Source organism: Hyposmocoma kahamanoa, unplaced genomic scaffold (assembly GCF_003589595.1).
Source record: "Hyposmocoma kahamanoa isolate Upper Pololo Valley unplaced genomic scaffold, ASM358959v1 98039, whole genome shotgun sequence".
NCBI lineage: Eukaryota > Metazoa > Arthropoda > Insecta > Lepidoptera > Cosmopterigidae > Hyposmocoma > Hyposmocoma kahamanoa.
Window position 1 is genome coordinate 1 of NW_020655477.1, and position 13,661 is coordinate 13,661.

Here is a 13,661-nt window from a genome sequence, read left to right on the forward strand (position 1 = left end):
TATATAGCTTGATTTTTTCCTTCCTGACCAGTGTTGCCGTTTTAGCAACTTAGCCACTAGAATCAGTGCATTTTACGAATGATTATGTTAATTGCTTGTCTCTACTAAATATGTATATTTATTTTAGAATATTAGTAGCTGACTTGTTTCTTATTATAATTCGAGAAGTTGATTTATATGATCGTAGCCGTGAATTCCATAAATAATAAAAATAATCTGCAAAACACTATTTTTTTTTAGTTTTCTGACACTTTTAGTGTATTATTTGGGGTGACAATAGAAAAATATTGGAAAAAACCAAATAACCGGGTAACCGAAAAAACCTGTTTTCAAAATCACTCTGTTTTTGCATGCCCTACGCACATGTCTAGTCTCGACTATATCTGATATTAATCATTTTTCACCTAACAGCAGCACGAGCCCCCCCGACGGTGGCTATGGCTGGGTGGTGGTATTCGGAGCGTTCATGGTCCAGTTCTGGGTGGCTGGGCTCTTCAAGTCCTATGGAGTCCTGTACGTCGAGATCATGGAGACGTTTCCCGATTCATCGGAGTCCGTCGCTAGTTGGATTCCCGCTGCTTTGTCTACGCTTTGTCTGGCCTTAGGTAAGAGGATAGTTCAGAGAACACGCTATATGCAGACGAAGACAGGGTGGGTTACTAGACCACAGATCTTTAAAACAATTTAATCGACTTCAAAACAATGCGTCCAAGCCGGGCTGCGACGTTTTAGTGGTGTTGCCCATGTGTCGCCACACTTGTTATTATTCTACTATTTACTTATTTATCTATGGAAAACCAACACCTTCAAACATTTCATAAAAACAGGAAAAGAAACAAAGTCAATTACAGGTTTCCATCTATAGCTTCAGACAAATCTAATACAAACATTAAACAAACGTACAATAACATTATTTGTTATGCAAGGCTGCAGAGTCGTTGTTTGACGCTTGTATTGAAACTTGAGCAAGCGAAGGGATCTAAGACTGAAGCACGAGTGACGCGAGTGGTTCAAAAATAGAATCCTAAGCGTAGCGAGGGTTTCAAGGCACGAGACGCGAAACAACTTTGCTGCCGAGCGAAACACACAACTTTTCGCCTCACTATAGCGAGGAAAATGGTAGATGAAAGAAAAACAGTTGAACTTATAACAAATCAGTTATAATAAACAAAATGAAAAATAATGTCAACAATTATAAGAATAAAATATACCAACGGATTTATATTACATAAATAATGAATAACAAAATCGCGTAGTTGAACGTGTCATTATGTCTTATTTTTTTCACCGAAAGAAAATCTTAGGTCATCGAGTATATAACCAGAAATAGAGACGAAATAAGGGCCATATTATATTCCTGGTAACACATTAGCGATACAGCTCTTATAAATATCAACTCTCGTTTGCATTGAAATATAGACAGGCCAACTACTGACCTGTGTGTACGTCTCCGTATATTCCAAAAAATTTTCTGTATTTATTGTAATAAAGATAATTTAACAATGCCGTGCTGTTCTATTCGGTGGTGTGGGAAAAACAGCAAAACATCTAATTACAAAACAAACGGAATCAAATTTCATCGGTAATTAAATAAGAAATATGTAATTTTGCGATTTTCGTCCATTATAGCAAAGCTCAAGTTAACTGGTCGATTTAAAGCGAAACAGTTGACGACACCCGTCAATTGTTTCGAATTCGAGCTGGCCAATCGGAGCGTAGTTGTCACAGTAATGATGTGGCAGAATAGTTTTCGAACAAATTAAATGACATTTCGTCATTATTTCTGGTTATATACTCGATGTCTTAGGTGCACTTCAGGCCATCGTCAAATTCGAATTCCAAAAACTTTTTCCACGCTGGCGTGGAAAAAACGCTTTTGCGCGCAGATTTCTTATGAGAAAGAAGATGAAGATGAAGAACACACGTGCTCTCTGCACGTGTGTTCGCTTCAGAAGTTTGGTACAGACTGGCGACGGAACAAAACAAAGTGAAAATGACGAGGCAAAGGAATTAAAAAACGATTAAAAATTTGAAAATAAGTGGCCAGGAACGAGAGAAAAGGTGACAAAAAGGAGGATTACGATGGACGAGGTCGCATCGTCACAGGATGACAGGACTTTTGAGAGTACTTCTCTCACATTCTACACGTGTAGAAATATGTACAGAAAAAGTAAAATAAATATTAAATGAAAAGTAAAATAAGCAATAAGTAAAGTAAGAGTTATGCAGCGGTACGACAATTTCCGGCGACTTGTCACAATTGTTTTATCGTTTCACAGCCCCACTCTCTTCAGCACTCTGCGAGAAGTACTCCTGCCGTCTCGTGGTGTTCATCGGGGGCTTATTCTGCGCCACCGGCCTTATACTATCGTCACTAAGCACTCAGCTTTTCCATCTGCTTTTGAGCTTTGGAGTTATGACAGGTAAAGATAAAAAAAAACTGCCTCTGTGGCTTGGTTATCATGCTGGTCTGCCACGCAGAGGTTCCGGGTTAAATTCTTGGGAAGAGAGAAATTTATATGGCTTACGTTTATCTCTCTCGTGAGGGTGTAATTTGTGGTTGTCTATGTGTATGTGTATGGCACCTGCGACACAGGGTTTCCCTAGTGCGGGGCTATGTTGAGTGTGTACGTTATGTTACATTACATTTATTTTTTAACAAATAATAAATAAAAAGACATTTATTTATCGACAACACACATAAACAAATATAAGCGAACATTTAAAACAAAAGAACAGCAATGTGGACAAAAAAGATGAGTAGAGTTCTGGAATACGACCCTTAGTATTGCTGATTTTCAGGCTGTCTGTGTTGCAGTATAATGTAAAATGTTTTAAAAATAAAAAATACTAATTAAGTTAGTTTCTTGAATGTTTTTTGTGAAATTACCTTTTTTTTGTTATAATTATTAATACAATGATCGAACATTAAAAACTCCCTGCGATCCGGCCGGCATGGTTTGATTGAAGACGTTGGTTCGAATCCAACTGGATCGAAAGAATTTTTTCTAAGTGTTCGTTCTTTGTATTAATTATTATTACTAACTAATTGACAGAACAAACAGAAAAGTCCAAAAATTCAGTAGCCACGTTGAATATAGTGAAAAATTAAGACCGAAAAATTAGTTTGTTTGAAAAAAAATATATACGCGATTTTATTCATTTCCTATATGATGTTTTATATCGAAAGTGATCAAGTAATGTCCGCAACCAGCTAAACCTGTAAAATCTCTTTCAGGCATCGGCGGCGGACTGTCCACGACACCAGGCATTGTCATCGTGTCGCAATACTTCGATAAACATAGGTAAATAAAAAATAAATAAACAAAATAAAAATATTTTAATTCAGATAATTACAATCCATATTTTCGTATTTCAAATTATATTATTATCATATTACTTATATTTAAAATGTAGATAATTAAAACTGAATTAAAAAAAATTAAAATTAAAAATTAAATTGACTAAAATCTACAGATGGTTAGTAACAAAAGTACATAAGATCTAAGTGTTAACAATGACATGCAAGTGACAAGCGCAGTTTATATACGGATAGTCGAACCTGTCCGTATTCACATGCATAGAATAATGTTGGAGCTTGCCCGTACCCTGCTCACCAGTGCCGATGCGCGTGTGCGCATGATCGTGTAGAAACAGTGACTTGCGCCGCTGCGAATATGCCAGAGGCGTTGTAGTAATGGCTACTCCATTCCCATCAACACCAACACAGCTTTTATTGGATACGGAGGGCCCCATACGACTTTTGAGAGTACTTCTCCCACAGGCCACAAGTGTAGAAAGATGTACAGAGAGATGCAGGAGAACTACGAGCAAACCTGCGGGCGATTATGTTAGCTCTGACCGATACAGCCCTTCGCTCCCTACTCTATGTCAGCATTGTCCTTGAGATCGCTAGTAACCAGATGACCGAGATATTTAAACTGCTCGACTAAATACACGAATTTTCTGGTGAAATTGCAGGCACATTGTTGTTATATGATCGTCACTAACGCAAGTGACGTTCTTATAACAACAATTATCCCTTGACATTGTATTTTGAATTGCAATATTGTGACATTGATGATATGAAATAAATAATTCTATTTTATTCTATTCATTTATAGACTTAGAGGTTCACTAGGTTTTTCCATCCACTGAATCATTCCATCTCTTTCAGGGCTCTGGCAAACGGCATTTGCGTGAGTGGAACAGCAGCAGGCAGCTTCGTGTTCCCGATGCTCATTGATAAACTCGTTGACACGTTTGGGTTGCATGGAACTTGGCTCCTTTTGGGTGTGTCTTTGGATTAAAATATTATATTATATATAATAGAATTGAGGTCGACTCAAATTGTTTTGTTTTCCAAAGATGTTCGAAATTTTAATGTAACAATAAAATCTCATGTTTTTCATCTACACACATATCATAAACCCTCTATGATGTGTTAAAAAACCGTAAATTACGACCAGCATAAAGATAAAATGTTTTGTTAGAACATTTTTCTTATCTGTGAAAATGTTGTTATTGCATATTATTAACATCGAATTCGATTTCATCTTCTTCGTCATATTTCGATTCTCTATAACCGAAACTAATGTAGAAAGGTATAAGGCTGCTCGAGCATTCCAGCGACAGTTCCGCGGCAATGTAAATTGTGATGTCTCAAAATCTGTGGTCGGAATTAAGGAAGTTCATTCAGCTAAACTAAAGAATAATGTGGACATACTTTTCTACGATTCCCGGGACTTCTCGGAACTGATTATATTTAAATATGCGCGTATTATTTATTAAAATTTAAGCAGATTGGCGACAAATTATGATTACCTATTAAGTATTTGCTACAAATTATTGTCTCAATAAATAATATAGTAGTTGTATTTCTATAGGTATTCACGTATTTAAATACTTTAGTCATTCAAAAAATCAACACGAGACAACTTGTAGTTTCGAATGTTTACAAAACAAACAGTAAACAAATGAAATTTTGGACGCATTGATGACGAAATGGGTGTGTCTATAACATTGAGTATATAACCAGAAATAGAGACGAAATGTCATTTAATTTCTTAGAAAACTATTCTGCCATATCATTATTGTGACAATTGCGCTCCGATTGGCCAGCCCGAGTTCAAAACAATTGACGGGATTGTTTCTGCTATAATGGACGAAAATTGCAAAATTACATATTTAATATTTAATTACCGATGAAATTTGATTCCGTTTGTTTTGTAATTAAATGTTTTGCTGTTTTTCCCCACACCACCGAATGCAACAGCACGCCATTGTTAGAGATATTATCTTTATAACAATGAATACAGAATATTTTTGGAATGTACGGAGACGTACACACAGGTCAGTTGTTGGCCCGTCTTTATTTCAGTGCAAACGAGAGTTGATATTTATAAGAGCTTTATCGCTAATGTGTTACCAGGAATATCTTATTTCGTCTCTATTTCTGGTTATATACTCGATGTTTACGATAAATTCGACATCTGGCACCATTGACTTACATTTATATGGACGTCGGGTCCGCGCTAAAAAGTGTCCGCACTTGTAAGGCGCTAAAATCGTATACAGAGCGCCAAACTCCGCTTTAGTCTTCATTTGTTCTACTGACAGCGCGATACTGCGATGACATTACAATTTAAATTTCGAATAGGTTGACTTGGGATATTTTTTTCGTGGTTTTTGTATTAGACCCGTCGTCCATTTATTTGTAAGTCAATGTCTGGCACTGACAGTTTATATATGTTTATATCATAGAGGATGGAAAGAAAAATAAAAGAAAGGACTAACTACGGAATGAACGTGCATACCTAAACAAAAATTGAACGAACAAATGGCGCATTTATTTAGTGTCGTAGCATAATCTATCGATAAGTCATTATCGACATGCAAACATTTAATTAAAGTATATTAATATTCTATTAATATATCACTGATGAGTTACCAGGAATGCATGGCCCTTATTATGTCTCTACTTCTGGTTATATACTCGATGGTCCATAATACGAAAATGTTCATATTTTAGGTAAATTAACTCCCTTAGTTTCGATCACTGCTCATCATACATAAAAGTAAACTTCCTTCAGGTGGTGGAATGCTCCACGTGTGTGTAGCCGCGACGCTATACCGTCCTCCTCCCTGTCAGAGCGATAGAAGCACCACCCCTATTACCTCCACCACAACGGAAAACACCACTTTGCTACATGACATTCAAGAAGGTAAGTTTACTTAACAATATCACGACATAATGTGAGTCTTATTGAGTTTCGGTTTAGAAGGCTAAAGGTTCTGGTGAAATTACAGGCACATGGGACTTGTCAACTTATGTGTCAGGTTGACGGTGCAGTGCCCCTCAGATGTATGCGAATTAAAGCTCTGAATGTCACTGTAACGGTCATGGATAGGCGTGTAGCTTACCACATTTAGTGATACCTACATGTATTACGTAGGTATCCATTGACTTACAATTATATGGACGTCGGGTCCGCGCTAAAAAGTGTCCGAACTTATAGGGCGTTAAAATCGTATACAGAGCGTCATTCACGCTTCAGTCTTCGTTTGTTCGACTGACAGCGAAGCAAGCAAAATTAGACAGTACTGCGATGACATTACAATTTAAATTCAACGTTTTAGCTTTTTCATATTCCTTGACATGTCACTACGTTTAAATAGGTTGACTTGGGACATTTTTTCGTGGTTTTTGTATTAGACCCGTCGTCCGTTTATTTGTAAGTCAATGTAGGTATCACAAGAAAATCTGGTTTGGGTGTTCCGGGTACCATGGGCCTTGAGAAAATTGAAACCGGGGTGTCGATTCCAGAACCTTACGATAACTAAGTTGTCGACCGATTCGTTTTGATATCGTACGGTTTCTTTTCATTTTTATTCACAACACCCGAATCGAATGTCAAAGTGTCGTATTCGAAACCGAACCGAATGACGTCACACCCGTACGATTACGACAGAAAGCAAGAATGTAATATGGAAATTTCTTATTATTTTAAATAAAGTTTGGATTTATTTAAATTTTATTAATTTATTTTAATGCAAGACTAATGCATTCCTATATTTTAGACCTTTAAAGTCTTAAGAGGGAGCAGAGGAAAAATTCCTAATCTTCGATTTGATTTTAGAGGGGTATATCCACTTTAAAGTTAATAATAAAATATTGTATGAGTAACTACACGACATATTCAAGCATAGACATTAATCAGAAACATAAAACAATAAAGTTTCCTCGTTAGAAAAAAATCGCGAAATGACCTCTAATTTTCAAATTTTTTCGATTCATCCTCGAATTGCTACAGGTTATTAGGACAAAAATTAGATAATTAATTATATTTATGCATGATCGACAACTGTCACAACGGATTTTTTTAAATCCCTTTAGTTTTAGAGCTATTCCGCTAAAACGAATTTGGTACTTTTAATTCGCAAAATTCAACATCTCCTGTCGCATGTCACGCGAACTTCAGGCATATGTTTGTTTCACAAATTTCGACGGAGCCAATGTCAAAACTATTTTGGCATGACAGCTCTTAAAAATATATATATAAAAGGATTTTCATTTTTCTTATCATCTATTTCACCAACTAACTTCATAAACGCTGTTGGATAACGATATCGTATCCGAATCTAACGTTTAACTCGAATATTCTGAATGGCCTTAGGTAATAATAATAATACTAATAATAACGCACACACTAGACATAGCCTCGCACAAGGGACACCCTGTGTCGTGGGTGCCATGGACACACACATAGACAACCACAAATTACACCCAAACTCACGAGAGACATAAATGTAGGCCATACAAATATTTCTCCCGGCCTGGGAATCGAACCTGGGTCCTCTGCGTGGCAGTCCGGCATGGTAACCGTTCGGCCACGAAGGCAGTTTAGGTTTAAAAAAGAAATTCAATCGGACGATTCGGTTAAAATATCGAAGAGTTCTGAATCGGGGTCCACGTGTATTAAAAATAAATTCTACCCTTTCCATCGACAAAACAATTTCTTTAAACCTGTGATCACATTCGTCCACAATCTACCCTTGTCTGTTTCTTCATAATAATATGTATATTATAATCATCACAGGTAAAGCAGATCCGATCCCGATAAAGGACAACCGTCTTCTACATCTGTTTCAAACGGACACGGAACTCGCTCTCAACCAGAAGAACCTCCTCCTCAGCGAAGAACCAAAGAGGAGTAACCTCATTACTGAGATTATACACCCAAGTCTAATTGAGGTTAGTTCTTAGGTTGCAATATTTCATCTATAATCTGTCTTTTTTGAGGACGGAGTAAAATGACATATTTAGAGTTGCCAGTTTTCATAAAATTTTAAAAATAATTTAAGAAAATTTTAAGCAAGCCGGTGGGAAACGTAGTTCTATGGACGCCTCGCCACTGTAATATAATGTGAAATATATAAAAACAGAAACTACAAAAACCCGACATATTTTGTTTGATCGTTTTCGCGGCTATGATTTAACGACAAAGATAGCTATATAGGTACGCAATTTCATATCGTTGTCCTTGTTGTTGAAAATGTATAACAATAGTTCATTACCAAATAAACAAACTTATTTATAGTCTATCTTTTTTGAAGACGGAGTAAAATGACATATCTACATACATATCGGCTATGATTTAACGACAAAGATAGCTATATAGATACGCAATTTCATATCGTTGTCTTTGTTGTTGAAAATGTATAACAATAGTTCATTACCAAATAAACAAACTTATTTATAGTCTATCTTTTTTGAAGACGGAGTAAAATGACATATCATATATAGGGTTGCAAGTTTTCCTAAAAATTTAAATAGTTATGTAGTTGTGGTCGATAGTTTTATCGGTAGATTGTGAAAAAAGATGAGATTTTGCCAAAAATGACTGAATTATGAATGTTACGACGCTCTAATGATTATAATTGCGTTATTGCCTTCTTTATTCTTATTTTGACAGTTGGCCTTCTAGTATCGAGATAAATTTTTATTCACATTCATTGTAACAAGAACACGCGGATTTGATTATCTATACAAAATACAATACAAAAATTCTTACATATTGTACACCAAAAAAGGAAACAAATACAATACAATTAAATTAAAAATAAGCGGTGGTACAATGGGCGGTCTTATCGCTTTAAGCGATTTCTGCCAGACAACCTTTGGATGGAAGTAATTATATAATTCATAGGAAAAAGACGGTGGTGTATGAAGAATTACTTAATCAACAGATAAAAATTGATAAATAAATACAAATATACATATATTTATAAATAAATAATAAAACCAATACATATATATGAATATCGTAAACTACTATATATTCTCATACTTATAAATATAAAAATTTCTAAAACCTAATTTCAAAACATAAAAATACCTAAGCAGTCCAGGTCACACTAAATGAACGTAGTGTACTTTTACCATATTTTTGAATATATTCAATGATTTCGCTTGTTGAATAGACAAAGGTAAAGCGTTCCACAAACGAATAGCCTGAACAGTAAAGGACTTGTCGTAATACTGGGAGGTATGCAATGGCATCTTAAGTTGGAGAGTTGAAGAAGAGCGCAGAAGTCCGGGGTTGTATTGATGGGCGAATTCAAATCGCTCCTTAAGATAAGGTGGTGTGTGAGGAATGAATAAGATGCCATAGAGAAGATTAAGAATATGAGCTATAGCTATATAGATATTATACTATATAGACTATATAATATAGATATTATCTATATATATATAGCTATATATATATAGATAATATCTATATTATCAATTAAAATGAAAAACTTTAAAATATGTCTCCTCTTTGTATTTCTCATAATCATAGTTCTAAATACAGTGTATGTATAAATTTACAAAAATTGGCAAATCAAATGAATTTGGGCATCGCAGGAATTGGGGGGCGAACCTGGATGAGATTAGCACGGGATCGTGGGGAGTAGCACAGAAACTTGGAGGCCTATTCCCAGCAGTGGGTGAAGTCAGGCTGTATATGATGACGATGATGAATTGGATGAATAATGCGTCGAGGATGATTCAAATGAGACAAGCTCGGCCAATTATTCCATCGATAGAATATTTATTGACTGCAATCACTAGCTGCCCGCAAGTGAGCAACACTTTTGCGCAATGTACTGTCATTTTACTCCGTCTTCAAAAAAGACAGACTATATCTACACATAACTTTAGCTAGAAACAAAAATAACAGCCTGTACTTGTTACAAATTATGTAGCAAGTGCTACGGTCTACGTCGTAGCATCTAATAGACTACGTTATAACAGTCTGTGTTGTAGCAAGTGCTACAGTTTATACCATAGCAAGTGTTGTGGACCGTGACAGGCCGTATTTGTAGCAAATACGATACCTTAAAGAGTACGTAATAATAATAATACAATTTATTTATTGAGACAACCGAGATCCATTCAAATGTTAGTAGGTACAGACTTAAAACTATATTAGTACTTTATTAAGTGCCGCATAATTGGGCACTCATTCCTGTCAGCAACTGTCTTAAGGAGGCTATTGGGACTGTCACGTGTTCTCTTCAGAAGCGACGCCGACTTTTTACGTTCAACAGCCGTAAAACTATCTACGCGCTCGTCAGTGAACATGGCTGAGGCACTACAGAAACGTGACAGATCCAACAGCGTCCTGAAGGCGTTGTTGTATTGCACGCACAGAGCTTTTCTGAGAGCACTGAGCGTAGCTCTTCCACAGAGCGCTAGCGTACATTGGTGTGCAGTTAGCTTTAAACAATGTTATATTAACTGCAGCCGTACATCTGGCGAACCTGCGGGCAAGCATGTTTGCTCTCACCGCGAGTCCTCTCCGTTAGCGCTGTATACCCAGGTTATCCTTGAGGTCGTCGGTAACATAGTGTCCCAAGTATTTAAATAAAGCTCTAACCTGAAAACTTGTGATTTTGCCAATTTGGTTTTATTCCATCAATTTTCCGTTCTAACAAGTACTACTACGAACTGAGTCGTATCTAGCGCTACGATCTACGTCGTAGCATGTGCTACATACTGTGTCGTAGGAAGCAGGACTATTGTACTTAATATTTGCATTATTTCAGGTTGCACGACCATTGCAGCCCTCACAGTTATCGGATTCTGAAGATGGCGAAGGCTTGGACGTACTAGGAGTTGTTGGTGAGTAGAAGCTGTTTCTTGTAACTATATTGACGTTGTTAGGATTGAAGGGTTTTTTTTCTAAGTGTTCAATTTTTGTTAATTAACAATTATAACAAACTAGTGTAGCAATTTCATAAAAAAATAATTGTAACATCATGACATTCAATAAAAACTTGAAAATTACTATGAGAAAATAATATTTAAAGAAATTAAATTAAAAAATATCCACTTTCTTTGCGGTAACTTCATGCCTTATCCGCCTAGGCAAAAAATAAAAATACTGACTGATTGGCCTTTTTAATCGATTTCAAAAAAGAAGGAGTTTCTCAATTCGAATGTGTTTTTTTGTATACATGTTACGCGATAACTCATGGCGTTTCTGAACCGATTTTGATGATTGCTTGTTGGAACGAGGGTATCTCAGTAGTGGTTCCATTTAAATTTGAAGAAAATATTCCACCTCTAAGGGTGGCAAATTAGGGGATGAATGACTTTTGAGGTCGGATTTTTTAGTACTCTGTACTGAGATTATTACTAATATTACATACGTGATATTTTATTTAAAAGTCACATGCGCACTTTTAACTAACGGCGACAGAAATTAAAATAAGGACTGATCTCGCAAACACTTAAAACTTAAATTCGACTCTATGAGGCTTACGATAAGAGCGATCTACAAAGCATCGAAGTGGTAGTAAAACATTGTGATATTCAATAATCTCTAATCAGCCGGCGGTAGCTGTAAAGGTACCTGGTTGAGTGATGAAAAACTTTCATAAATTTCTCACAGATGGTGATATGGCTTTCTTTAAAATTCAAAAACAAATGTTTGCAACAAGCACATAGAAAAATTCGTAAGATCTGTAGCTCAGTTGGGAGAGCGTCGGGCACGGTATACTGAAGGCGTTGGTTCGAATCCTGCCGGATCGAAGGAATTTTACTTAAGCGTTAAACACACAGAATGGGTGCGGGCCGGTGTATTATGATGATGATTTCGTCGAGTATATAACCAGAAATAGAGACGAAATTTATGTGGCTTCCGATAAAAGCGATCTACAAAGTGTGGTCTTGATGTGCTTATGACGATAACATGTCACAAACTCGAATTTTTTTCCGAAATAACTTTTGTTCGAATTTTCATTACACCGAAAACCGAATTATAACGAAACAGTTGTTCTTTCAGGATATGTTGGATGTTTATCGCAAGGACACGATTTGGTTCCGTTAAGTTAGGTTTAAAAGAAAAAACATTTTCCTCTCGAAATTATTTTCGAGGTTTTGAAAATTCGAGCAAACGTTAATACTAGAAAATGTCATTTCAGACTACTGATAGGTTACCGCTTATGTCGGAATTTAGCCTTTATGGATGACCTTAACTTAAATTACTCACGACTCTCCGACACGCGACGTCGAAGGCCTGATCGATCTTGTTGTTTATTAATGAGAACTTTTCATAAGGACTTTCGTATGACGTCACCGCTCGTGTCACCGAGTGGTCCGAGGCAAAACCCAGTTTCATTTAGTAACGATAGACACTAATGAACTGAATAGAACTTTAATGAGTATATTAAGATTGTGTCATGGAGAGTTAGGTAGCTCTCTTTTGTTTTCAAACAACAGAAACACGTGGCAAATGGCAATCTTATAAAGAATGTTTACCTCTCAGAGCGCGCTTATTTGACACTAATTATAGATAATATTTTTTAGTAGTAGTAGACCTCCTTGTGAAAGAATTCGTCTATGGAAGTATTGCCTACCTACATACCTACTAAATAAATTGTGGTTGTTCATCTAACCGATATCTAGGATTTTATAATACCCTATGTGGGTAACTAGCTTTGCCGAATAAAACTGAGAAATGGTCACGTGTTCTGTTCATTTCAGTGAATTCAGACATTAAAACGCTCCCCTGTAAACTTGGCAATTTCGACATACGATATTTTACGTAGGAGGGGTCGATATACGCGATTTAAATCCGGAAAAATAGTAATTCCTATGTGTAACAATCGCGAAACCTAAGAACTGAAAATGTTGTTACTTATTATAAAGCGTAAATTTGTCTGTCACCAGGTCTACCTCGTGACGTGCTAAAACTGCGCCTGCGGCCAACCCGATCGTCGTCCATCTTACACTCCGTTGAGGATCTCTCCACTGACAGCACTTGCGTCTATAAGGCCAGCCGACACAAAAAGTTTAGTCGGTAAGTGTGTGTTTAGCTTTATATTGTTTTTTATAGTAATTGTAGAGTCAGGTGTGACTTTGAAGACTAAGCTACCTTTTAGGTTTAAAACTCATTGACTTACAAATAAATGGACGACGGGTCTAATACAAAAACCACGAAAACAATGTCCCAGGTCAACCTATTTAAACGTAGTGACATGTAAAGGAATATGAAAAAGCTAAAACGTTGAATTTAAATTGTAATGTCATCGCAGTACTGTCTAATTTTGCTTGCTTCGCTGTCAGTCGAACAAACGAAGACTAAAGCGTGAATGACGCTCTGTATACG

At 36.3% G+C, this 13,661-nt stretch overlaps 1 protein-coding gene across 1 annotated transcript; it reads left to right on the plus strand.

Annotated features, from left to right (window-relative positions):
* Nucleotides 1–411: 411 nt before the first annotated feature.
* LOC113238741 (monocarboxylate transporter 12) lies at nt 412–13,352 on the plus strand (the record flags this gene model as incomplete). Its single annotated transcript, XM_026475578.1, has 8 exons — nt 412–605; nt 2,280–2,423; nt 3,239–3,305; nt 4,178–4,293; nt 6,093–6,224; nt 8,100–8,254; nt 11,095–11,170; nt 13,223–13,352. Coding segments are annotated over 8 exons (1,014 nt in total), but the record flags the coding sequence as incomplete, so codon positions are not given.
* Nucleotides 13,353–13,661: the final 309 nt, after the last annotated feature.